Here is a 27,567-nt window from a genome sequence, read left to right on the forward strand (position 1 = left end):
GCACCTAAATTAACTGAACTTCAGATTCTCTTCTCTTACAGAAGGGACCCGGAGAGAGACAGTACAGAGTGAAAAACATGACAGTGAGAAGTGGCTTATTTTGACCCATTTTCCTGTTGGGATGCATTTAGAAAGCTCTAAAAGTAGCAGCGGGGAGGAGGGTGGACTTTGAGTTATCAAGTCAGCCCAGCTTGGATTGGAACCTCGACTCCGCCACTTACAGGCTGGGTGACTCTGGTCAGATTTCCTCACCTTCCTGACTGCTCCCATTTCACACTGGTCAGAAAAGAAGTAACAATGGGCCCTTTTCCCCACAGTCCCCAAGCTTGCCTAGGGTAGAGAAAGTGCTGAGAACATGGCACGTGGAAGGTGCCAAATAAAAATAACAACAGGAAATAAACACAAGCCTCATTTCCACGAGTGACAACCTTCTCTTCCCATTAGCTTCGTCTCCTTTGGCTCCTAATCCCGCTTGAGTAGGTTCCTGTTTCTAAACAGCTGGTAAACCTCTGTCTTCCCCCCCGAACTGGGTGGGTTGGGTCAGGAGACCCAAAGTCTGTGAAAGGGGTCACTGAGGCAGAAAGAGATGTTGTGTCCTGGGCCCAGTGACCCTTGCCACCCAGGCTGATGCAGACTGGACCCCCTTCTTCTTGATCTGCCCCACACCCAGCCTGGACCTCTTCGTCACTTCAGGGAGGTCTGGCCCGGACGTGCACTGAGGCCCCTCAAGGGCAGAGGAATGTCCCAGGACACCGCTCCCATGGGTCTAGAGGCCGTCTCAGGGGCTCCACCAACTCCCAGGAGCCCCCAACCCGGGCACGGGTCTGCATTTGAGGAAGGGTCTGGCCAGTCCCCCAATGTCCTGGTGGTCAGCAGCGGATTCACGCTAGAGTCCACTGCTCCTTCTGAGAACCGGCTGACCTCGCTCTGCCCCTCAAGTATCGACTGGACTGGGGACTTTTCCCACGAATGAGAATACGATTCATCAAATTGCATTTCTAACTGAAATGACCCAATGTGTACCCTGCACAGAGGAGTGAAGAGAAACTTAACCGCAACAATACCCGGATTAATAGATACAATTTTCTATGAACAAGCAAACCCAGAGGACCATTTGCTTCACTTGGGGTATACAGATCTTGGGGGTCAGAAACACTTTGGGGTGCAGTGCTCAGGGCTGCCTATTAAAGTGCCACTCAGCAGGGGCCAGATAACAGACTGTCCCATCGTCCTCAATCCTGTCTGTCCTTTCGAATGGATCCAGAGTCCCAAGGTTTGGCCTCTCCAGAGGGAATCAGCGATGTTGGGTGTCCAGCTGATTCTGTCCTTGGGGACCCAGGAGGACTCCTGGTGACTTGCACCGGCCAGACCAGGCTTCGGGCCGTCCAGGATGGATGGAGACGGACACTTTCTTCATAGTGTACGCAGAACGCAGCCAAGGACGGACCCGAGCCTGGGCCCGAGAAGCAGCAGCGTAGCCGGTCATTTGGGTGTTTGGAGACAGGGAAGGGGCCCAGGGTGTGGAGACAGGGAAGGGGCCAGGGTGTGGGTCAGGGTCATTGGGAATGAATGGGAAGGGACCAGGGAAGGCTCACTGGTGGGCCTCAGAGGGCTGGCTGCTCTGCAAGCGCGGGGCCAGGCCGGAGCCCTGGGTCTTGTGCCTGCCTAATTGGCAATTTCCGAGAAGTCGGGGTAGGATTGCAAGTCGGCGAAGATATCATTGGGGTTCCTGCAGGTCAGGTTGCAGAAGCAAGCGTTAATCCAGAGGACCTGGCGGGAGAAGCCAGGCCCATCGGGACACTGGAAGGAGACGCTGATGGTCTTGGACTTGTAGGGGACGCAGCACCTGTTGTCCGTGCAGACCCCGCAGTACTTGGGCCTGTAGACGCGCGTGCTGACGCAGCCGGCGAGGGTGAGGTTCACGGGCGCCTCCGGCTGGTACACAGCCAAGCACTTCTTCCCCTCCTGCGGGCAAGGAGATCTCAGGCGGGCTGTGCAGAGGGCGCCCGGCCCTCTTCCCTCCTCACGCCCCACGGGGGAGCACTGGCCTTGCCTTTAGATGGACAGCACCTCCAGGCTCGGAAGGCCCCGCCCCACACCGCCACACCCGCCCTGTTACAGGGTAAACTGAGGTCACACCTCGCAGTCCGCAGTTTCCCTTCTTGCCTCCGTGTCTGCCTGGCCACTGCCCAGTCCTTTGTCACAGTTTCACCAACACAGGACGCACGCCTCTGTGGCTCCTTCAGTCAACCAAGTGGCCCAGCTTGGTAGTGGCAGAGCCACCATGGGACTCCATGACCGGGGACACGCTTTCTCCTAGCCTCCCCCTCCTCTGCCTCCCACGGCCTCTCACACACCCATGCGCCTTACTCAGTTGGATTGGTGTTATTTACAAGCAGCTGTCTCACCACGGGCTGTGGGTCACCCCAGAGTGGGGCTCTTGCTGCGTGGCTGCAGTCTAATTCCACGCCTGGTACCAAGCAGGCACTAAGTAAACTGACTAGACTAATAGTTCTGGGGTGGGAGGGGGGGTTCTACCTTGTACCGGAACCAATCCAGAACCAGTGGGAAGGAGGAGATCCCTGCGACGTGGGGCCTGGGGCTCATACAATGTGAAGAAACCCCTTAGGCATATGATTATGGAAACAGAATTGGGTGGTGAGGGCGGGGGCTGGGGTGACAGAGGGGACTTGAATTAGCTTTATGGTAAAGCCGAGCAGTCACCGAGCTGGGACCTTTGCTCCTGTGTTTCCTGCTCACTGTCCACGCACACTTGCGTCATGAGATGTCTGCTGGGTGCCTCCCGCCCACCAGGCACTGAGAACAAAGGCTGGGGAGCAGGGGAGATAACCAGAGAGAAGAGGAGAAGGAAGAGAAGGAGGAGGAGGGCCCAGCTGAGTGACAGGGGCGACTGGCGTAGGGACAGGGGCCGTGGCCGTCTGACGTGTATGGAGGTATCGTAGGAAGCTGGGCTGTCGGGTCTACTGGGCAACCCTGTCCTCAGCATCCCCAAGGAACCATTTGTACTGAATTTCTTTTTCTTTAAGTGACACCAGGAACACGCACAGCCCCAAGGCCTAAGCACGGAGGCCCTGACTGAGGTCATGGCATCCATTTCTACCTCTGAGGCCCGGGGCTCAGCTTAGTGTCTTCCACTACACACCCTTGGTCTTTATTTTCATGACGTCAGCCTCTCAAAGCTAGAAGGCGGTCTGAGGTCAGCTCCAATGTTTCACTGCCCCGGGGCCTGGGCTCAGAGACAGGAGATGGCACAGCCACGTGCGGGCAGAGCAGACGGGCATTTGACCCCAGCTGTCCCCAGACCCACTTTATTTAGTGCTTCCCTGTCACCCGGCGTGGCTGTCATGAGGTGCACACGGTGACAGCTGAGCAGGAGCAGAGCAGAGTGGCAGTCAGTGAGGGGGTCCCTGGGTCCTCTCCAGAGTGACCTTGATTCTAATACAATGGTCACCACAACCACTCCTGTTGAGTGACATTCACAACATACCAACCCGGTGACACCCTTGACCCCAGTAACCATTAGCAGGTGGGCTTGTTTATTCCCAGTTTACAACGGCCTCACGAGAAAGCCCGGGAGCCAGGCTCAAAGCTCAGCTTTTCCGTGAAGTCCGAGACGCCTGCCCTGCCCTGGGAGGTGACCCACCTTGATGTGCCCTGGGAGGTGACCCACCTTGATGTGCCCTGGGAGGTGACCCACCTTGATGTGTCCTGGGAGGTGACCCACCTTGATGTGCAGACGGATGTCCGCGTCACAGGGCCGCAGGGTGCACAGGCGGCTCTCCTGCTCAGGCCAGCAGCGGGCGTTGGCGTTGGAGACCCGCGTGGAGACGCCCAGGCCGCAGCTGCTGGAGCAGGGGCTCCAGGGGCTTGTGTAGGCGATGCAGTTCCTGTGCCAGGGCTCGACCTCGCCCGCGGCTGCTGCGGGCACGGACCAGACTCCCCGTGAGCCTCCAGCCTCCATCTCTCCTAACTCCCCCGTCACCACTACGGGCTGGGTCCCTGACACTCAGCAAGGAGGGAACTGGCAAGGTGGCTTCTAACTGGTCACGAATCCCCAGGGAGAGAAGGACTTGTTCTGAGCTCCTTACACTTCTCTGCAGGGAAGAGCATCTTTTCTTTTCTTTTTTTTTTTTTTTTTTTTTACAGAGACAGAGAGAGTCAGAGAGAGGGACAGATAGGGACAAACAGACAGGAACGGAGAGAGATGAGAAGCATCAATCATTAGTTTTTCGTTGTGGCACCTTAGTTGTCCATTGATTGCTTTCTCATATGTGCCTTGACTGTGGGGCTACAGCAGACCAAGTAACCCCTTGCTCAAGCCAGCAACCTTGGGTACAATCTGGTGAGCTTTTGCTCAAACCAGATGAGCCCGTGCTCAAGCTGGTGACCTCGGGGTCTCGAACCTGGGTCCTTCACATCCCAGTGTGATATTCTATCCACTGCGCCACCACCTGGTCAGGCAAGGGAAGACCATCTTTAGAGACGGGTGGACCCGAGTTCAACTCCTGCTTGACCACCTACCAGCTATGTGGTCCTAGACAACCAGCCTGGCCTCTGTCTCCTCATGGGAATAATAACATCTGCCTTGTGGGGCTGATAAGACAAGAAAAGGAATCTAGAAGCTGACGGAGTTGTATCAGGCATCTGTTTGGTGCTGGAAGTAGCAGGTTACAAGACACTGTTCCTGACCCTGCGGAGCTGAAGTTTATTTGGGGGAAGGTCAAAGGCGAGCAGCACACCCAGCATTGCATCTGGGTGAAGCTGAGGGCATGGTGGTTACAGGGACACACAAGCTTCAGAGCTGGAAACGCATGGGTCCAACTCGGGGTATGCCCACCTGCAAGTGGGCCGAGGGTGGCATCTCCCTCCCAAGGCTGTGCGTGAAAAAGATCGGTGCACACACGTGGCGGCACTCAAGCTGTCCCCGCCTTTAGTAAGCCCTCCATAAATGTGAGCACGTGTGGTTTCCTGACCACCGGCTCTCAGGTGGCTCTATTAATGTTTCTGTCCTGGTGTCTAGGATGAGATGAGTGGTCACGGACTCTCGGAGAAACAAAACTGGAGTGAGCTAGAGGAGGAGGTCAGTGGAAAGCCAGGGAGACAGGAGAGAGCCCACTGAAGATGGACCGAGGGACACAACAGACAGACCCCAAGGGGAGGCCAGAGAGAAAGGAACAGGCAGGGGGTGGGAGGGAAGACAGATGGAGGGCAAGCGTAGGGGAGGGAAAGAGAGAGGGAGAGGGAGAGAGAAAGGGCCTGGGAGACAAAAATGGGGGTGGTGGAGGAGCAAAAAACAGGAAAGAAAAGACAGCTAGTAGGGTGAGGAGGAGAGAGAAAACGGAAGGGTCAGTTCTTCATACCTGCCCCGCTAGGCTAACAGGTGTGCAGGGGTCACTGGTGAATGAATGAGGGATGGATGAGAGAGGGGTTGGCAGAGAAGGGGAGACCTGGGAGACAGAGGGAAAAGGGAGAGGCCTCCGGGGACAGAGGAGAGGCTGGTCCGGGTGAGCTGGGCTGCGAGGGTGGAGGGAGGGGTGGTGGGGAGGGATTTGCCTAGGAGGATAAAAGGCTTTGGTTTCTGGGTTACCTGCTGGGCAGGGAGGCTCTGCTGTGTTCAGTCAGAATGGGGTCACTGGGCCACACACAGCGGCTGACAGCTGCTGCCTCCCCCACCCTCTGACCCTCCTGTGGCTCTGCCAAGGTGGGTTGTGGTGGGACTGCTGCCGGGACTTACTAGGAACAGAGCTTTCCCTGTCATCGCCTCTATCCACAGGGACCGCTTTGTCATGGGGCTGACTCATCCCTGTGGGGGACTCCAAACCCCGCCCAGAGAGGCTGTGCCATCTTGAACTATGGCAGGGGGTGGGGAAACCACCCTCCTTCCTGGTCCAGTCAGACCCACCCAGGGTGCACGGCCTGAAGGGTTGGTCCTTTTGTACCCTCTGCTTTCCTGCTTTCTGGTTTGTTCTCTCCTGAAACACTTCCTTCACTTGGTTTCTGCACAACCTCTTCCTGTTTCCACCCCTTCCTTGTCACCTCTACTTCCACTGCCCAAGTTCAGATCTCCAATCCACCCATAATTCATCCATCCATCCATCCATCTACCCACCCATCCATCACCCATCCATCTATCCATCCATCCACCCACCCATCCATCCATCCACCCACCCACCCATCCATCCATCCATCACTCATCCATCCATCCATTCATCCTCCATCCACTCATCCTCCATCCATCCCCTATCCATCCTCCATCCATCCATCCATCTATCTATCCATCCATCCTCCATCCATCCATTTATCCATCCATCCTCCATCCATCCATCTATCCATCCATCACCCATCCATCCATCCACCCATCCACCCATCCATCCATCTATCCATCCATCATTCATCCATCCATCCATCCACCCACCCATCCATCACTCATCCATCCATCCATTCATCCTCCATCCATCCCCTATCCATCCATCCATCCTCCACCCATCCATCCCCTATCCATCCTCCATCCATCCATCCATCCATCCATCCATCCATCACTCATCCATCCATCCATTCATCCTCCATCCATCCCCTATCCATCCTCCATCCATCCATCCTCCACCCATCCATCCATCCCCTATCTATCCCCCATTCATCCATCCATCCATCCATCCATTCATCACTCATCCATCCATTCGTCCATCACCCGTCCATCCGTCATCCATCCATCCATCCATCCACAAGACAAACATTAATTGGTACATGCTAAGTGTCTGACATTGGCTAGGCTCCAGCAAACTGGTGAAACAAATAGGCCTTTCTCTGCCCTCCCTTTCCAGGGCTTCCTGTAACCTGGCTTACCTGGCTGAAGCCTCACCTGTTGCCACCCTCCATAGTAAAGGAAAGCCATGTCCTCCCACTCCTGCCCTCACACCTGATATGCTGGCCCCTCCTCTCCAGGTACCCGCTCACCAGCCCTCCTCCACTTCGCACCCCCCGCCTAATCTCTTCACTAGGATAATAGTGAGTCACGCGTGACTGGCTTTGTTCTTTACAAAGCACATCCTCCTTTCACACTCAGAGGGTCCCACAGGACAGCAGACAAAAGGTGTCATTCCCACTTTGCCCAGGGGAAAACAGGGTCCAGAGGGGATGTGACTTCCCCAGGGTCACACAGCTAGTGAGTGGCGGACAGGCATGGGATTCTGGGGCTTGGGCCAACCACATGCAGGTGCTCGGCGCCCCAGGAGGGTCTGCCGCCCACCCCCAGGGCCGCCCTCTCTGCTGCCACGCCCAGCACCCACCTAGGTCTCCCGTGTGACGTGGTGCTGTCTTCCGCAGCCTCCTGGCTTCATCCTCGCACACCCACTGCTCACAGCAGCGGCCGGGCAAGCTGACCCTCCGCGGGTGGTGGCACCAGAGGCGCGGGGGGCGCACGCGGAGGCACAGCGGCGTGCAGCCCACCGCACCGTCCATGCACGTGCAGTTGAACTTGCAGTTGGGCTGGAAGGACTGGCCGTTGTTGTAGCGCACCCCATCCAGAACACAGCCCACGCCGACCACCTCTGCGAACACAGCACGGCTGGGTCAGGCCCACGGTCCCCACCGGGGCAGCCGCCGTGGTGGACTGCGCCCAAACCCGGGACTCTCCCACCATCGGGGAGGGGAAACAGCAAGGGCAGGCCCAGCTAGCCAGCCATGGCGAGTTGGCGGGACGTGAGCAGAGAGCGGGAGTTCCTTCAGCTGCTGCTCATTGAGTAATAATAACACCTGATGCTGGAGTAAGAGGATACCGCATCACCAGGCCAGGGACCCAGGCGGCCGGCTCCCTGTCCTGTCCCCAGCACAAAGCCTGCTACTGACAAATATCTGTCACTAGGTTCACGGTTCTGAGCAGGTCAGACATGGAAAACCAATCAGAACACTTTGAAACAAAGGTTCCATTCATTCCATACATATTAATGGTGTGTTCTAGGTGCCGATGACTCGATCGTGGGCAAGACAGACAAAAGCCACACCCTCCCAGAGTTTACACCGCAGTGGCGGTGACAGAGGACGACATGCAGATCATCTAGAATGTCGATGGGGACACGTGCCAGGAACGGGGAAGCAGGAGGGGAGTTGGGAGGTGGGCAGTTGCAGAGCTAGGTAAGATGGACAAGCAGGGCCTCGCTGAGGTGGGCAGGTGGGGCGGGGCGGGGCGGGCCTGAGCTGCCCAGGTGCTGGGGGAGGAGCCTCCCTGAGGGGGGAGCAGGCCTGGGACATGGGGGGGGCAGAGATGAAGGGAGAGGGGGCTTGCTTGGGGGCTCAGAGGAAGGCGCCAAGTTGTTGGAGCCTAGAGCCTAGAAGGGCGCCTGACACGCAGTACGTGCTCACAGGAAGCTGCTGACTCGGTGTTGGGAGCTGTACTCGTCAGGAACATTGATGCTGCGGGTGGAGACTGGGCTGAAGGTAGTGAGCACACTGTCAGGAGGCCACCCGGTAACCCAGGTGAGAGGTGGCGGCACCTGAACCAGGGAGGGATGAAGAGAGAGTCGCAAGGAGAGGGTTTAGCATTCTGGGTCCATTTGAAAGCAAGAGCTACCGGGACTAGCTAACCAAAGGGATGCGATGATGAGTGCAGAGGGCTCCTGCCGGGACTAGCTGACCAATGGGATGCGATGATGAGTGGGGACTAGCTGACCAATGGGATGCGATGATGAGACCGGAGGTCTCCTGGGCTCCTGCCGGGACTAGCTGACCAATGGGATGCGATGATGAGACCGGAGGTCTCCTGGGCTCCTGCCGGGACTAGCTGGCTAATGGGATACGATGAGAGCAGGAGGCTCAGGAATGACTGTCAGTTCTGGGACCTGATCCCTGGACAGAGACTTGTCCTTAGAGGAGTAGGTTTTGGGCGCAATGAGACTCAGTTCTTCATTAGACATGAGATACGTGGTTGACACCCTAGTGGCCTCAATGACGTGTCCGGCCTTGAGGACAGTGCGAGGAAGTGCAGGCAGGAGGCCTAGGCAGCCAGGGTCCCCACCGCGGAGACTAGTTTGGAATCCAGTCTGCCAATAGCTCCACCTTCTCCTGGATGTGCCTGAGGGTGGGTATTAATAATGATAATCACAGTATCAACCAGGAGAGAAGGGGTCCTAAGCGCCGGCTCTGTGCTATGTTTCCTGGCATGGCTGAGTCCATCCCGTAAGGAAACACTGCCACCTAACCTGACAACAGTAAAGGAGGGAACAGGGGTGAATCACTCATTTCTGTGTTGTCACCCCGATTGCGCCCTCTCACTCCAGGAAGGCATGTGCCCACGTGTGCATGCGTGCGCACCTATGAGTGTACACGCACATTGGTGGCGGTGGGGTTTGGCGGGGGTCTAGGGTGTGTGCTGAAGCCCAGGTCGCTGCCCCTCTGCGGGTGGACTCCGGATGGAGGAGGCAGTCCCAGGCACCTGGAGCCCTTGGCACAGTGGTTCTCACCTGGAGAACCACTTTTTCAAGTCCCAGTGCCCACACCTGCCCCAGAACGTGGGGGTGGACCTGGGACATGGTGTTTTTACTTTTTGGCCTTAAAAAAAATTTTTTAAAGCTTCCCAGGCAAATTCATTTGCAACCAAGATTGAGAAACACTGTTTCTAGGAGCTGTCCCCAGTCTCCTGAGAGATGGGGGGGAGGGCAGGGGTGCTTGTGGCTCTGCTGTGACTCACCTGCCACTACAGGCTGAAGGGTGGACAGTGTGTTCAACGGCTGCGGGGGGACCAGCGGTGGCCTCTAGCGCCCCCACTTTCTGCTAACAAGTGAGAGGAGCAGCTTCAGCGAAGCTGGGTGTTTCCTCCACCATCGCCTATTTAATCTCAGACTTGCGCATCTGGCCATGGCCTGGCGAGCTTCCCTCTTGCTGAAGGACTTCCAGGAACTCAGGTCACCTTGCTCTGCTATCGAGCCTTCACACCCGTAACTTACAGCCCTACAGGACTATCAGCTGCACAGGAGCAGGGACAGTGGGTCATGCCTTGTTGGAACCCTGTCACTGTTACACCGTGTGAATACATCGATGGATGGATGGGAGGTGGGGCGAGCCCCACTCTTTACATTGGGCGGCTGGTATGGATCAGGTGCTTGGCATCTCAAACATCTAAAGAGATAGGTGTTATCCATCTGTCACTCCTTCCTTGGAAAGTGACACTTACAAGGTCAGGTAGCTAGCCTACAGTCATATCTTAGTTATGTCACCGGGATTCCAACTCAAGTTGTCTAGCTCCAGAGCCCATGTGTGCTGGGTTTTGTCCAGCCTCGCTCTTCCCACTGGGGAGTCTGAGCCTGGCCCTGGACTGGCTCCACCTCTGAGGATGACCTTGGACAGGGCCGAGATGACCTCGACAAGGGAAAGCTAAAACAAAGCCGCACAGCAGTGAACACAGCCGCCCATCACGTCCGAGGCTTTCCTGCGTTCTCTTGTTGATGTTAAACAGCCACTCGAGGCTGGTTTGGTCAAGCTCCTTAAGGGATGTGTCCAAGGTCACGTAGCCGGCAAGTGCGGAGCCAGGATTCAAAACCCAAGTCCGTCTGCCTGTAGACTTCATGGTCCCTTCAGCAGGACGCACTGCCCAGGCCCGACCAGCTGCACTAAAGGCAGAGCAGTGTTTGTGTACGGAAACAGGCAGAGATGGAATTCAGAGGTTGCCCTCTGCCCACAGAAGTATTTAGTTTGGCTCACAGAGTAGTTAAAAACTCTCTCTCTCTCTCTCTCTCTCTTATTTTTGTTTTTTTTGGAATATGCTGCCAACATGTACAAATTATACCCAAATCTGAATTTTTGCATTTTCTTGAAAACTGAGCAGCGTGGCCAAGACTGGGCTCACTTTTCTGCCCGGCCACAGTGGCTGGTGCCCAGACCAGCCACCTCTGGCCGCCAAAGCTTGCACTCACCACTTTGGCCACGACCCCCACCATTCTCCCTTTGGGTTTATGTCCCAGTGTTGCCAATGGTGACGTTTATTACACGCCTTGTCCTGACCCACTTATGGGCACATCTCCAAGGACAGACAGTCTGCCCAGGGACCGTCTGCTGGTTGAATTGACCATTTGATGAATTTTTCTATGTAGAGAAACTCTACTTTTTCTCCTGTGGTCCCCGGTGCCTTCCTCTCTGTCACTGTCAGAGCCTAGACTCTTCCTCCCTGTACTAGCGTCTCACACTCAGACACAGTGGCAGCCTTTCTGGGAAGATATTCAGTAGAGCAGTGCTTTCCAGCCTGCTGACACTTGGGGACCGGTGAAGATAGTAGAATCATTTCGGGGACTGCTAAGGCAGAAATCACCCCGAGCATAAGCGGATTCAATTCAGATCATTGGATGTAGAACCTTCGTACAACATCAGGGTGGTTAACTCTTTTGCAGACCCACATGAAATTTCTGGCCGAGCGGTTTGCAGACAGCAAGTTGAAAAACACTGCAGTAGAGCACTACTGAGTTGTGTGTGTGGTTGTGTGTACACACCACACAAGATGTGCCTATCTGTGGGTGTGCATGAGTGTGTGTGTGTGGAGGGGGTGGAATTGGGAGGCTGGGGGTGGGTAAACATCTATCTACCTGGACAAAAGAGTTCACTGTGCAAATAAGTTTGAAAAGAAAGGGTTTCTTATGATAGCTCCCCTTTTGAAATTTGACAATGCCCATGAACTTTTCAACCCTCTGAGAAGTTCTGTAACACCTGTTTAATGTTATCTATTCCAATATCCGCAAACCTCTCTGACCAGGGAACATGGGGCGAGTGGTATCCCTGTGACAGTCCCCTGCCGGCCACAAGGAAAGGGAGGAAGAGGAAGCACACACAGAGAGGCCCACGGTGGGGGAGCTATGAGGCTGGAGTGATTGAAGCAGGGCCTGAGTTATCATGCGATGTGAGGGTGGGAAGGTAGTTCTCCAGGCCCCTGGTGGGGAAAGGCAGTTAGGCCCCCACAATCTCTGAGTCCATGGGAGAATGCCCATAAGGCGTGGTGCCTGGCACACGGTGAGATGTCGGCACAGCTTGAGAGATGAGTACGATGACGGTGAACTGAGTCACCTTTCCAATGACCTTGAAGGACAGATGGGAAAGGAGTGACGAGACAGTCTCCTATGCCTGGAGGGGCGTCTAGTGCAGGGAGGCTCAGCCAGGCTTCCTTAAAGGATTTGGGGGGAGAGCATGTGACTGACTGTATACAGGGCCCCTGCCCCAACCGCGGTTTTGTTTCCTATGATCTCAGTTACCTGTGGTCAACCATTTTGTAGCCCTTTCTGAAAATATTCAGTGGACTATTCCAGAAGTAAACAACTCACAACTTTTAGGTTGCAGGCTGTTCCGAATCGTGTGATAAAATCACCCGCCACCCTGCTCTGTGGCACCCAGGACGCGAGTTCCTCTGTCCAGCACGTCCACGCTGCAGATGCTCCCTATCCCTCCCTTAGCCACTGAGAAGCCGTCTCGGTTAAGAGACCGACTCTTGGGGTGTCACGGTGCTGATGTTCAAGTCACCCTTATTTTACTTCATGATGCCACAGCCACTTAACTTTGTTTACATACAGTATATTGTTATGAGTGTTCTATGTTATCATTAGCTATAATTATCGTTGATCTCTTACTGTGTCTATAAACTCAACTTCATCATAGGTGAGTGCATATAGGAAGAACGTGGTATCCGTAAGGTTCAGCACTACCTGATGTTCCAGGTGTCCGCTGGGGGGCCCGGGATGTGTCCCCTGCAGATTTAGGGGGGGCTACTGTATATTAGCAGTCAGTCTCACACCTGAGCGTGCATAGGAATCACGTGGGAGGCTTGTTAAGAGTGTGGATGCCATCCCCGCTCCCAGAAGTGCGGAGTACCCAGGAAGAACACTTCCCCTGGCGTGGCAGGTGACTCTGTGCCGGTGGTGCTGGGAGTTCTGCTTGAACACACTGTTCTGTGGGGCTAGGGGTGCATCTGCAGAAAGGAAAAGGGAAAAGATGGGAATGTCACCGGTCAAGCCGGAGACTTGGTATGAAAGCGGAAGCGTGAACCAATGACTGCAGAGCAGCAGGTGCTCGTAAACGGACCGTAAGGCTCAGATAGGAGTGTCTGATCAGGGATCTGTGCGCAATTCACCAACAAGCCTACTCCGGAGACGCAGTGAGGGAGCTGAGGACGAAAGACTGTGCCATGTGCAAATATGGACCAGGCATCTACGGAGCCATAGTTCATGGCGGGGGAGGGGAAGAGGCGCTTGGGCTGACGAGGCTTTGGGGAATTTTTCAGAGGTCAGGCTGCTGCGCCATGGTGCCTAGTTACCTCTCCTTGTCATGCTGGGTCATGTATCTTGGATACACGCTTAGATGATTCAGGCTAAAGGAATACCAGTCCAGATAGAAGCAGGAGATCAGAAAGTCCCAGAAAGGAGGTCTCTGGGAACAAAAAAGGACATGATGTAGCACTTGAAGAGAAAAACTGACGACAACACATCCCAACAGCCCTCCCCAACATGAGAATATTATAAAGACCAAAAGTTAAAAGCCAATAAAATAAATAAAAGCAAAGGCAAATAGAAACTTCAGGAAACACAAAAAGGCTTCATAAGAAAGGAAATTCAAACAAGTATCTCATGCTGTAGTAAACCGTATTTGCATACTCATAATATTATAAATTGTGATTACTGAATGAACAAAAATATGACAATGCTATTGGAAGATGGGGAGGTGTCATTGAGGAGCTAAGTCATTAGGTCATCTACTACCATATAAGATCATCAATAAATGATCTAAAATTGATATTTTAAGCCAACCAAGATATAAGAATAGGTATGTATTATATAGTCATAACTACCAGAGGAAAGGGCTACAAAATCAAAGCTGACTGTAGTAAGTGAAAGAATGTGGGTTAAGAGGTAGGAAAAAGCGATTGTAGGCTGCTGGCTTTTATTCTTTCAAGACCACTGAATTTAAAAAGCTTGTATTATTTTAATTGACAATATCACTAGAATAGCGGGAGCTGCGCAGGGTCCTAGTGCCCCTGGGAGGCCATGAGCTTCCAGCAGAGGGTCCTACCACTAGGAGAACGAACGTAGGCTGAGTCATTCCTGCCAGCTCCTTTCCCCTGGAGTCGGCCAGGGGTGTGCCTCCAGGTCTGAGAAGAGAGCAGGACTCCAGGTGATGGAGACAAGAGAAGTGCAGGCACCTGTCCCTCTGCAGGTAAGTCCTAGCCCTGGCCTCTCATTCTGAACTGAAGTGTGTGTGGGGATGGGGGGGAGGGGCACTCCTCCAGAACAGGGGCCTGGCCAGGGGAGGGCTCCTGGGGGGGTCCCTGGGCCAGAGCCGGGGATGCTGGGAGATGGCCGGAAGGTGGGGAAGGTGTCACTTACGTGCACACACTCCTATTGCGTACCTCGGGCGGTCCCCACTGTAGTCGCAGTAGAGGCCCCGGTGGGGGTCACAGACGGCAGCCTCTGTGCAGTTGTCCCCGAGCTGCTGTGCACACATCTTGCAGCACTCACAGCCGTCCGTGATGAGGCTGACCCCCAGCGGGCAGCGGGGTGGGGACGGCGGACACTCGCACGGCCACTTGCAGAACTGAGGGCGTGAGGTCGTGTCCTCCAGGGGCGCTGGGGTGAAGGCCATGGCCGTGGGGGCTGGGGAGAAGGCCTGCGTGGGGGGGAATGGCAGAGATGAACAGCGGCTGCCGGGGGGGGGGGGTCACCCTCCCAGCTTCGTGGTGTTCATAAGGCTACATAAAATTATGTCTGTGCTTTCAGCACGGGGTTGCACATCAGACATCTTGCTCCTCAATGAAAGAAACAGGCCAAGGACCTGGCAGTTCAGAGAAGTGAAGGCGAGTGCCCGAGTCACCCTGCTAGTGGGCGGTGGGCCCGGGTGCTGCATCAGAGCTCCGGCCATGCTGAACCGCGTGCCGCTTCCTTCCCTCCTCCCTCCCCTTTCTCCCTCCTCCTCCTCCCTCCTCCCTCCCCCTTCTCCCTCCTCCCTCCCCTTTCTCCCTCCCCCTTCTCCCTCTTCTCTCCCCTTTCTCCCTCCTCCTCCTCCCTCCTCCCTCCTCCTCCTCCCTCCTCCTCCTCCCTCCTCCTTCTCCCTCCTCCCCCCCTCTCCCCCCTCCCTCCTCCCTCCCCTTCTCCCTCCTCCCTTCTCCCTCCCCCTTCTCCCTCTTCCCTCCGCCCTCCTCCCTCCTCCTTCTCCGTCCTCCCTCTTTCCTCCTCCCTCCCCCTTTTCCCTCTGCCCTCCTCCCTCCCCCTCTTCCTTCCTCCCTCCTCCCTCCCCCACCACCCTCCTCTCTCCTCCCTCCCCCTCCTCTCTTCTCCCTTCTCGCTCCTCCTCTTCCTCCTCCCTCCCCCTCCTCTCTCCTCCCTTCCCCTCCTCCCTTCCCCTCCACCCTCCTCCCTCCCCCTCCTCCCTCCCCCTCCGCCCTCCTCCGTCCGCCCTCCCCTCTAGAGGTCGGTGAGCCGGCCTCATTTTACAGAGGGGGGAGCTGAGGCTTTGAGCAGGAAAATGCCTTCGAAGAAGTCCCCCGTGAGGGGTATGCAACATAATCAAATGTCAAAATAACCTGGAAATATTTTCTCTGAACATATGTACCCTGATTTATCAATGTCACCGCATTAAAATTAATAAAAAAAAAAGAAGTCACCCGTGAGTTGTGGCCCGTAGCCCATTTCTCTTTTCTCTGCATCCTAACGACCTGCGCTCTTTATGTCATTACGAAGGGTCCTTAAGAGCTCACAGAGCCGGGACTCAGATCAACACCTGACTTTTATTATTGTTATTCCCCTGAGCACCAGGAAAGCGCAGGCACAGGGGCTTCAAGCTGTCTGGAGATCCAGTCACCTTCACGCCCCTCCCTGGACCACCACCCAGACCGCTCACTCCTTGCCCGGAGCAGAGCGTGGGCTGCGGCCAGCTGCCAGCCGCCCAGGCCAGTGTGGTCCCTGCTGGGAGCTCCCTGTCCGAACATCTCAACCATGACGCCGGAGCTCTGAGGAGAGCGGAGGTGGCCCAGGACTTCTGTGTGTGTGTGTGTGTGGGGGGGGGGGGGTCCCAGGCTGCCCCCGCCATCTCGAACCAGAGGAGCACGGCGCTGTGGAATTTATAGACCTGCGTTTCATTCTTTGAATAACAGATGCTGAGATGTTCAGACAGATTTTTCCTCCCTTTGCCAAGGAGGAAAATCAAAGAGGCAGAGGGACATGTTCAGGGTGACACCGTGCACTTCTGGGCTGAGACACACACGGTCCTCTCTGCTCTCATCTCTACCCCCCAAGCCTCCTCTGGGCTCCTTTAGTCACTCAGCACACATTGGCAGAGCGAGTTCTCAGTCTCCCTGACGTTGAGGCATTTGAAGAGGAATGTGGACACTTCCTGTGCATGTGGGACCCACGGCTTACAGGAAAAACAGACACGAGAGGCTACTTAGGACAGCGTGAGGCTGGACGCAGGGTGCTGGGCCCCCCAGGGGAGGCCCAAGCTCTCTGAGCACCAGGCAGGACTGCCTGCAGTGGCGAGTGACACCCACGCTTGCGCACTCGGCTGCCAGGACCAGAGGCCGGGGCAGGGGGTCTGGGGTGAGAAGCTGATGTGTCGGACTCCTGGTCCTGGGCCCGGCACAGCGTAAGCGCAGTAAACACCGGCTCAACAAGTAGAGGGCCCTCGAAAGGCAGGAAGGCAAGCCTCGACTTGAGGATTCGTCAGCTCCAGGCTGGGTTTCAGGCAGGTTTGCCAGCGGCAGTGAACTGCTCTGAGGGTTGGCAGCGTTCCTGATGTTCACCTGTTCTTTGCTTTTCCTCAGAAGCACAACATGACCTCAAACCCCCAAATCCTCAAAAACAACCAGACGCGCACACACACCCCTTTCTGACTGTGGAGAGAACAGCCCTCCGTGCCTTGCACAGCCCACGATACAGGAGCTGCCCACCCCCCCACATTAGAGGGTGTGTAGCAGCCTCCACCCAGGAAGAGAGCATGAGCCCGGAGACAGAGGTGGCTCCCTCGGGCGGCCTGGGACATGTGCTGAGCCTCAGTATCCCCTCTGTGACCTGGTCACGATAACGCCCCATCCAGGAGTCGTTGAGAGGCGGAGGGACACACTGGTGCAGGGTCTGGCGTAAGGCAGACAGTCAAAAGCATGACTTCCCCTCTCCGCCCCCATAGCACCCAGCACTTGGGGGGCTGGACACTTTGAGCTGAGCTAGATGAGCTATTAACCTGGGGGGTGCCTCTCTCTACATGGTCACTGTTCATCTTGCTGTCTCCCTACCAAGTCAAAGACCCCCAGAAGGAAGTGGCAGAGCAGACACTGGACAGAGGCAAGTGGTTTGTGTCCCCCCGCACAATGGAGAAATGGGCTCTGGGCTCTCTGAGTTAGGCCCTTGCTATTGGCGCCATCTAGTGGTACAAAACCAGCCAGACCTCACATGCACGCTCATGCACAATCATGTACACACGCACGCGCACACACACACAAGGGACATCAGCCTGCTCGAATGTGCAGCGTGATATGGCATGCCCATCTGCACATTGCCTTGGTACATGGACCATTGTCGTAAAACTGTGGACTCTCCGTTTTCATCCTAAAAGGCAAGGAGAAACCTTCCAGCCCAAGAACAGAGGCCCCCAGACCTTCTGTTCATTGAATCCCTGGAGAATTCCACCGAATCCGAAGGTCCCAGCACGCTCGCCCTTCCCACACCTGGAGGCCAGCCATCAGCACGGCTGTAGCGGTCGTCCTCACTGCGAGTGGTAGGGGCGCTGCGGTAGCGTGGCCTTGTGCTGACCTTGAATGGGTGGTCTGGGGCTGTTTCAGGCGTGTGTCTCTGGTCACTCTAGCACCCCACATGTGGCCTGAGGAGATGTCTAGAGCCTCATTGCAGAGCTGCGGCTCTGTAGGGCACCCCACGACATCACCCTGGCCTCAGCTACCTGATTGGGCTGTGTTAGGGTCCGTGCCCCAACCTGCAGTGCCCGCGCAGAAAGACACGTCCTTTTCTACAGCGGACAATGAGAATATAACTCCTGTGACTCTCTGTTTCTGCACTAAGCAGGCAATCTGTTCTTGTTTAAGCAATAGGTACTGGGGCCAAACCCATAAAGCACAGAGGTTCACGCACGTAGGTGGTGACATCGGAGGACTTGGAGGGCGCTCTGTGTTGCCAGCAGCAACAGATGAGGCGGCCAGAGCACCTACCTACCCAGAGACCTCTCTAGCATCTCCCAAATGGGACTCTCTCCTTCTGGGGCTGAGGGCCCTGAGCTCACACCCGAATCCTGAGTTCTCTGGGGATTGGAGTCTGTCCCTGCTTTCCCAAGCACAGACAGGGGCAGACCGCACACCCTGAACCCTCCTCTAAACAGCCCTGACTGTTGTCATTTTATCCATGGTGAGCTGCCCGACCTGGGCTGGCTGTGCCCATTGTACAGATGGAGAAACTGACCTTGGAAAACTTACAGCCATACCAGGCCTGCCCTGTTTTCTCCTAACAGCAGAAGTCAAGAGGGAAATAAGGTGATGGGGGTGGGGTGGGGGATGGGAAGGTGGAAACCAATCATGAAGCAAGAACATGGTATAAGGAAGTTCAGAGAAAGCGGAGCACAGCCTTGGGCGTGTCCAAACTGCCGTCGTCGTATACAAGTCCCTCGTATGAAGTGCTTCTGGAACCGACACCTGCAGATGCCACGGTGTTTACAGGGAAGACAGGAAGAAGGAGGCGACCCCGAGATGCTTCCCGGGCCGGGTGCCCTGTGCTCCCGCAGTCACAGCCTGTCCCTGCTGGGTTCTGCCTGCTCAGCCCTGGACACAGCAGCCTCCACCCGGCTCCCAGCTCAGACAGAGTCCCTTCCTGTCGGTTCCATATGTGGCTGTTTAAGGACCGCTGAGGCCCGGACGCCGTCCCCAGACATCCTGACTTACGAGGGCTGGGCGGGAGGCCGGCACTGAGATTTCTCAGGGGGGTTTAGAATGCACGGTGGTGGTGGGTGGACCACCCCGGGGACCTGCAATGTCCCGAGTGATGAGAGAGAGGGACCCGCCCTCTTCTGAGAGCATGTGGCTCTCGGTGCAGCGGGCTCTGGGATGCAGAGCCCAGGGCATGACTTCTGCAGTGAGGGGAGCCCACCTCCCCAGCCCACGGCCACTCCCAGCTCTGCGAACTGCGCTGCACTCGCCCTCTCTGAGCTTCTAAGTCCTCCTGTGTGAGACGGTAATGATGACAGCATCCTCCAGCAGCCTGCAGGAGGAGTCACTGGTACCATACCCATTTCACAGGGATGAAAACTGAGGCTTCAGGAGCTTAAGAAACCTCAAGGCCTCGCAGCTGGGAAGTGGTCCGTGACCCGGCTGTCCCTCCAGAGCCCTCACTTGTCATCGCCATGCTGCATGCTCCCTCATTCACCCACAGTCATCCACCCGCCCACTCATCCTCCGTCCACCCATCACACACCTGCACATCCCCCATGCGGCTGGTGCAGTTGAAGAAGACGTGGCCCTGACCCAAAGGGAGTCACAGTATCGAGACCCAAAATATGACAACGGCCTGCAGTTGAGCCCAAGCTAACAAGGGCCCCAGAAAAGGACACAGGAGCCCCTTGAGGGTCTTTTTGGAGATAAGTTGCTCTTTCTGGCCCTTCTGTGCCCAGGAATGCGCCTGGCACACCCTGGGCAAGCACTCAGTGAACAATAGGGAAGGAAAGGCCCAGAACTTCCTTTGCTGGGGTTGGGGAGGCCGCACCCCGATTTTCCACAAGGGGGCAGGGTTGAGACAGAAACGGCCTGAGCTGGCCCAGCTGGGCCTACGAGCTTTTAGGAAAGGGCTACCCTGTCTGGAAGCTGTTTGTGTCCATCCTTTACTGAAATAAGAGGTCCTGGGACAAGTGGAAGCATGTGGCCCCAGGCCGGGGCTCAGGGTGGTGGAGGTGACCCACCTGCCCTCCCACCCTCTTCATCACTTTGTTCTCACGTTTCTGATGTAACTGATGGGGGCAGCCACAGTGTGAGAGGGTGGGCACCTCCTTTCTGAGCACTTCCCAGGAGTGAATCCCTGGGTCACTGGAGGGGCTGGCCTTCTGCTGTCCAGCAACGAGCTATCTCCCTGGACTTCTAGTCAAACAGGCAAGACTACCATTCTGTCCAAAAGGCAGGGTCAGGAGTCCCTGCTCCCTCAGAAGATTCCTCCTCCCTCAGACCACCCCTTCCCCCTCCGCCATCCTCCCCTGGGCGGCTCACAGCACGGGGCCCTTCCCTCTGCTCCTAGATGCCACGCAGGGCTCCCAGAGACACAGGGTGGACCCCTCCCTTGCTCTCCTTTGGGCCTGGGCTCTCATTCTCTCTTGCTTCCTCTCCACCCCCGCTCACACCCCCGCACCACAGCTTAGCAGATCCACAGTCGTCCCACCAGTCGTCCTAGACTCACGTGCAACCAGGTTGGGGGCCTGGGGCCAGGCGGGCACAGATTTTGTCATGTCCCCTGGCATGGCCGTTATTCAGGGTTTGAGAGGCCCAGTTCCTTCTCATCCAATTCTATCTTCCTCCCCCTCCACCTCCTCCTCTCATAGAGGAGATGGAGGAGGAGGAGGAAGAAGAGGAGGAGGAAGAAAAGGAGGAGGAAGAGGAAGAGGTGCAGAGTTGGCAGATTAACAGAATGTCAAGGTTGGAGGAGAGACTAGAGTCCATCAAATTCAATGTTTATTTAAGCCAAGTGTGCATAAACATCCTCAAGGCACCCCTTGACATGCAGGTGCCTGGGGGTGTCCCCAGGCATTCTGGCTCAGGGCCCTGGAATTGGCATTCCCCCCCACAGCCCTCTGATTTCTCAACACACTCCTTTCTGCTAGTGTCAAAACTCTATCTCTAACATGCGAGCCGTCCTCCATGGTGGGGACAGAGCCAACCCTGTATCACCAACCACATCTCCAGAAATAGGAAGGGCTGGGCACGTAACAAGGTGGTTAGCAGTCATGGAGAAAGCATATGGGTGGGCTATGAAGTTCGTAGTCAGTGTGCAGGGACCCTGGCTATGGGCTGTAAGACACAAGTCTCACCTACAAGAATCATTACCACCACCATCAGCACCATCAGCACCACCACAATCACCACCATCAGTACCATCAACACCACTATCGGCACCACCATCAGCACCATTAGCACCACCATCAGCACCATTAGCACCATCAGCACCATCAGCACCACCACCATCACCATCATCATCACCACCATCAACATAACCACCACCACCAGCACCATCAGCACCACCATCACTACCATCAGTACTACCATCAGCACCATCACCATCAACACCACCATCATACCATCAGTACCATCAGCATCACCACCATCAGCACCACCATCACCACCATCATCAGCACCATCAGCACCATCATCACCACCATCACCACCATCAGCACCATCACCACCATCACCATCAATCATCACCATCACCACCATCAGCACCGCCATCAGCAACATCACCACCATCACCATCATCATCACCACCATCAGCACCATCACCACCATCACCACCATCAGCACCACCATCACCACCACCATCATCACCATCAGCACCATCAGCACCACCACCATCACCATCACCACCACCATCACCACCACCATCACCACCATCAGCACCATCACCACCATCAGCACCACCATCAGCACCATCAGCACCATCAGCACCACCATCACCACCACCATCAGCACCATCAGCACCATCAGCACCATCAGCATCACCACAACCATCACCATCACCACCACCATCAGCACCATCAGCATCACCATCAGCACCATTGGTATTTCTTTCTCCTACATGACAATCCAAAGTGTTCACTGACTCTCTTTAAATGTGCAGGGAAGCTGGCCAGGATGTGAAAAACTTTAAGTTTCAGGAGACTCTTCCCCCTGCCCCTCTCCCCCACCCTGAGCCCAGCCCAGCCTACCAATTAGTCAGCCCCTCTTCCCACCCCCCTGGTACTGAGACGGGGGCTTTGCAAACCTCTGCTCACTGGGAACTGGCCCTTGTCTGCTGTCAGCATTTCCACTCAAGCTGGGGACCCCCGCCCCTGCTATTGCAACAGCGGCACCCCTTCTCCATGTCCCCTCGGCAGGTGAGGGGCTTCATATAGCTTATCTCCACTTCATTCCCCCAACAGCCCCGAGAAGCAAGTGCGAACATTATGCCCTTCACAGAGGCAGACTCTGGCTCAGCTGGGCCCAGTCCCTTGTCGGGGGCATGCGGCTTACAGGCGGAGGGCTGGGCCGGGCACCCTCAATATTCTTCCTCCCCTCCTGCTATAACTCCTTCGTGGACACTTGCGTCTTTCTGCGCCAGCGCTATCTAGTGAAACACGAGAGCCCTCTCTGAGACTTGGCGTTTTCTAGTCGCCATCCTGAAAGTAATAAGAAACAGGTGACATTTGTTTTAATAAATTTAGTTTGACTCAACACATGAATACATATTATCACCTCAATATGGAGCCAGTGGAGAAAATGGTCATGAGGATTTTACATGCTTGTATTCACACTGAGTCCTACGGCTCCTTTGGGACTGGCCCCAGGTCTGATCTCAGTAGCCGCCCGTGGTGAGCGGGTCCTGATTGAACACGGCTGGGCTAGACTCTAAGGGTACTGCCTGCCCCATAGGAGTGCGGTTTTCTAGTGAGCTGAAGTGTACAGAGTGCTCAGGACACTGTGCCAGACGCAGTGAGCACTTGGTCCCTGGGACATAGGGTGCGCCGTGGTGTTATGAATGAATGAGCCGTGCGTCCACACTCTGCTCCTGGACATCTGAGTGTCACACGGTGCTGTGGGGACCTCTCCTTGCTTTCCGGGCTTCACCTGGCACCCCGCCTGGCCCCTCCCGGGACTTGACCCCGTGCCATACGGAGCCCACAGTGTGTGTAGCAACCCCTCCCCGCTGCCCAGAGGGACGGTGCAGGTTCCCGGGAGGAATTCCGGGTTTCTGTTTGTACAAAGCTAAAGGCAGCCTCCTGCCATTCGGCTGTTCTGTGATGGGGCTGGGGACGGGGGTGTCTTTTCTGAAACCTGGGGGAGGTCCCTCTCTTCCATCCTGCTGATGGGCTCAGGGGGACTGCCCGGCCTGAGGTCAGCGTCTGGTATCCCAAGGAGCACGGCTCTGTTTGCATTCCAGAGGTGAGCCTGCCAAGGGCTGTGCCAGGTGGAACATGTGCCCGTCCTGCACCTGAGACAAGCGGTGGGCAGAGGCGACCAGAGCTCAGAGCAGAACACGCAAGTGGCCAGGAGAGGCTCTGAGCAGGGAGCTCGTGGGTGTGGGGCCCGGGGTGGGGTTGGGGATGCTTGCTCAGGTCTAAACTGTGTCCAAGAGGTGTAATGAAGGCACACGGCTCATGCTCCCACTCTTTTTTTAAGGGCTACGCCACATACTCAGGTCCACACCTTTCTGCACGGGGTCCGGGGGGAAGGAGAGAACGAGTTTCCATTTCACACCCAGCACACCACCCTGATGCACTCACACACACCTTGGGGATTTACGTGCTCACACAAGCTGCGACCACACACATGCTGTGCATACGCGTACGCCTGTGCACACCCACACACGTGTACATGAGAGACGCGATATGGAAGCCAAAGACCCAATGCTTCCGACCCTCCCTCGAAGGGTCCCGTGTTCACTGCCCAGCAGCAGGGAGCTGGGGAGCTGAGGTTCCGGGCCCCGTTACCAAGCACAGATAGTGAGGTCCGGAGTGGCCAAGGGACTCACTGAAGCTGGGTGGCCGTCACCAGCCTCACTAGCCTGTAGCTCTTATAGGGGCAGGGGCCACACGTTTCTCATGTCTACACAAGCGCGTGGGCCACGAAGGCAGCAGGCTGTATGGCCAAGAGCTGGACCTAGGTTCAGATGTCAGCTCTGCTATTAGCTGTGTGACCTCAGGCAAATGACTCAACTTCTCTGAATTTTAGGTGTAGCATCTCTAAAGGAGGATCATGCTATCTTCTTAATAATGTTGCCAGGAGAGTTTTAGGAGGCACCTACTGCTAGTCTGGTGGACGAACTGCGGGAGGTCTTAGGTATGTATATACGTGGGGGTCTTAGGTATGTATATACATGGGGGTCTCAGGTATGTATATACGTGGGGGTCTCAGGTGTGTATATACGTGGGGGTCTCAGGTGTGTATATACGTGGGTGTCTTAGGTGTGTATATACGCGGGGGTCTTAGGTATGTGTATACGCGGGGGTCTTAGGTACGTGTATACGTGGGAGGTCTTAGGTACGTATATACGTGGGGGTCTTAGGTACGTGTATACGTGGGGATCTTAGGTACGTGTATACGTGGGGGTCTTAGGTATGTATATACGCGGGGGTCTTAGGTACGTGTATATGCGGGGTCTTAGGTACGTGTATACGTGGGAGGTCTTAGGTACGTATATACGTGGGGGTCTTAGGTACGTGTATACGTGGGGGTCTTAGGTACGTGTATACGTGGGGGTCTTAGGTATGTATATACGTGGGGGTCTTAGGTATGTATATACGTGGGGGGTCTCAGGTGTGTATATATGTGGGGGTCTCAGGTGTGTTTATACGTGGGGGTCTCAGGTGTGTATGTACGTGGGGGTCTCAGGTGTGTATGTACGTGGGAGTCTCAGGTGTGTATGTACGTGGGGGTCCCAGGTGTGTATGTACGTGGGGGTCTTAGGTGTGTATGTACTTGGGGGTTTTAGGTGTGTATATACGTGGGGGTCTTAGGTGTGTATATACGTGGGGGTCTTAGGTATGTGTATATACGTGGGGGCCTTAGGTATGTATATACGTGGGGGCCTTAGGTATGTATATGCGCGGGGGTCTCAGGTATGTATATACGTGGAGGGTCTCAGGTATGTATATACGTGGAGGGTCTCAGGTATGTATATACATGGGGGTCTCAGGTATGTATATATGCGGGGGGTCTTAGGTATGTATATACATGGGGTCTTATGTATATACGTGGGGGTCTTAGGTATGTATATACGTGGGGGTCTTAGGTACGTATATACGTGGGAGTCTTAGGTATGTATATACATGGGGCATCTCGCCCAGGACTCAGTGGGCGGTGCACCAAGTGCCTCCTCTTGGCGCCCGGTGAGTAGTGAGTGTTTGCAGAAGGAGGAAAGAACGCAGAGAGGGAGGAACAAGGCACCCCTGCAGCACACCTTTACCCCACAGGCCCTTCCCCGCACTGGGCTCCGGCTCTGCCCTCGCCACCCCGTCTCGCTGCTTGACTTCTCGCTTCCTCCTTCAATTACGGAACCTCCAGAAAACGACTTCCCCTCCGATAGGGCGAGTCCCCCCCTCACAGCCTCACTTCCTCCAAGCTTTCTTGGCAATGCGCACAGCCTCTTTCTTCCATAGGCACACATCTATAGTCATTTTTTCCATTAGAATCCCACGGGGACCCCGAGTGGACTCGCACTCTGTGTACGTGTCAGTGCGGGAGGGAGGGTGGCCGTGTCTGGGACTCGGCTCCGAAGCAGAGCGCTGGTTGCCATGTGTGTCCCACAGCCCTCGGGGGGTGGGGACAGCGAGGATGCCCTGCGTGTCCCAGCGCTGGGCTGGGGAGCCCCTGAATCGGGCAGCAAGTGGGGACTGGCTCATGTCCGGTTCCCAAAGAAGATCTCCAGACGGGGGCTGCACAGAGGACAGATACCTCGCCTCCTCCAGGGAGCCTTCCTTCCATCTTGCTGTCTTGGACCGTCTGGACTTTTGGGTCTTGTGTGTGTCCCCTCGGCTGAGCCCGTGGCTTGGTGCCCACCCTTCCCCAGCGTCAGTGGCTCTGCGGAGGCACCTGGGGCCCCAGCGTCCTGGGCCCCACCAGCCGATTCCCCGCCCCCCGCTCCGCCTCTCTCCAACCTCGCTACTCCACACCTCGCACCATTTCTCCATCCACCCCCTGTCCTCCCGGCCGGAGCAGCCCTGAGATTACGGCTGGCTTGGCTCTCGCTAGCGGGCAGGAAATGTTCTCTTCCCTGAAACTTGGGAAGCTCTGGAAGAAAGAGCGGGTTTGGCAGGAAAAGTTCTCAGTTTGAGCCTGGGCTGCTGATTGATTACGGGACCCCAGGCAAGCCCCTTACCTGCTCTGTCTCCACTTCTTTCATTTGTAAAAATGGAGTTAACGTCTTTTCGGGGGGGGGGCAGGCAGGCACCATGCAAGCTATGGAGGCTTTAACAAGGAATCAGACAGACAATCCCTGCCCTCACTGTCTGCTCCACGGCGCTTGGGGCGTCCCTATTACCCAGCTCCTGCGAAGCAGCTGGCCCACAGTCAGCCGTCAGCTCTGAGCCTCAGATCCGGTTCAGTCAGAGCCAGCTGCTTGCTGACTGAGCCTCAGTTTCCTCATCCATGAATGAGGCACAGGGACCCCAATGGAAGCTGTCAGTGTGAGCGGGGAGAAAACCTCTCTTGCCATCTCCCTCCATCTCTCGGTTTTCTGATAGGCCCTGGCCGGGCTGAGACGCCCTGGGTGCCGAAGCTCTCCCAGCAGACCCCCTCCCCACCGCGTGCCTGCCTCCACGCCCAGCCCCTGCAGGTGGGCTCTATGTGTCACGTGTCCTGCTCCCCTGGTTTCTTGGAGGTGCAGACCTTCCTCCCTGCCCCTCAGTGTGGCCCGGGGTAGAGGTGAGAGACAGAGAGCCCCCGGCATTCCTTGGAAACCGCGGTTTCGTATGCAGGACCCAGACGTGCACGCTTTCCTCCACTGTAGCGGGCTGAGCCAGCCCGAGGCGGCGGCAGCTGAGCTCAGAAACCACCCCAGCGCCGTTTACTCAAGAGATGCTCTTCTGTGAAAGCTGGCATCTTCCTTTCCAACATTTCTTGGCATTTTCCATATCCCCTTCCTGTAGTATGTCCAACCCTTGCAGACACATTCCCCCCTCCCCTCCAAACCCAAAGACTCAAGAAATTTCCTAACAACGTGCTCACTTTAGGCTGCTCAGAGAGGGTGAGGGACTAGCCCAAGGTCACACAGCCAGCTCTGGCCGCCAGCTCCCCGGGTCCCTTCCTTTCAGCTTTATTTCAGGGGTGAGAGAAGGCACCGAGGACCCGTTAGTTTTGTTTCTTCAGGTGTGTCCCTTCCGCCCCGCCTTCCGGAACCTGCTGACCCCGTGCAGCCCTCCTCCTCACCCTGGGCCCGGCCCTTGCCCCCTAAGTGGGCACCTCCCTGCCTCCTCTGCCAGCCCGTCTCCTCCTGCTGGGTCCCCTCTCCTCCTGCTGGGTCCCCTCTCCTCCTGCTGGGCCCCCTCTCCGAGCCCCTCCAGGCAGGACTCACCGTGACCAGGGCGCTGCCCGCGGCTGCTGCGGTCACTGCTGCCAGCGTCCAGGGCAGGAACCACCTCATGCCTGGAAGTCAGTGGCACAGGCATCGACCGAGCAGCCCAGAGGTCCGGCAGGTCTCGGGGGAGCTGGGCCCAGACCGGCCAGCCCATCAGGAGCGCCAGCTGTGGCTCTTCCCGCCGCCCTTGGGGGTTTTATTAAAGCAAGATCTGACGTCAGGGGTAAGGACAAACCCTGCATTTTCCTCTGAAAAAACTTTTCCTGCCTCTCTCCTCTCTCTCCTCTTT

The 27,567-nt window shown here is 56.1% G+C and overlaps 1 protein-coding gene across 2 annotated transcripts; it reads right to left on the minus strand.

The window, feature by feature from the left end:
* CCN4 (cellular communication network factor 4) lies at positions 1 to 27,488 on the minus strand. Of its 2 annotated transcripts, none has more exons than XM_066265624.1 (5): positions 27,276 to 27,488; positions 14,370 to 14,649; positions 7,308 to 7,568; positions 3,746 to 3,936; positions 1 to 1,965 (listed from the first exon to the last, which is right to left on the minus strand). In XM_066265624.1, the coding sequence occupies exons 1-5, from the start codon at positions 27,342 to 27,344 to the stop codon at positions 1,666 to 1,668; spliced, it is 1,101 nt and encodes a 366-aa protein (XP_066121721.1). In that variant the 5' UTR covers positions 27,345 to 27,488; the 3' UTR covers positions 1 to 1,665. The 2 variants fall into 2 exon arrangements, with proteins under 2 accessions (XP_066121721.1, XP_066121720.1); XM_066265623.1 differs by having other exon boundaries at positions 3,746 to 3,939.
* Positions 27,489 to 27,567: the final 79 nt, after the last annotated feature.

Source organism: Saccopteryx bilineata, chromosome 3 (genome assembly GCF_036850765.1).
Source record: "Saccopteryx bilineata isolate mSacBil1 chromosome 3, mSacBil1_pri_phased_curated, whole genome shotgun sequence".
Classification (NCBI taxonomy): Eukaryota; Metazoa; Chordata; class Mammalia; order Chiroptera; family Emballonuridae; genus Saccopteryx; species Saccopteryx bilineata.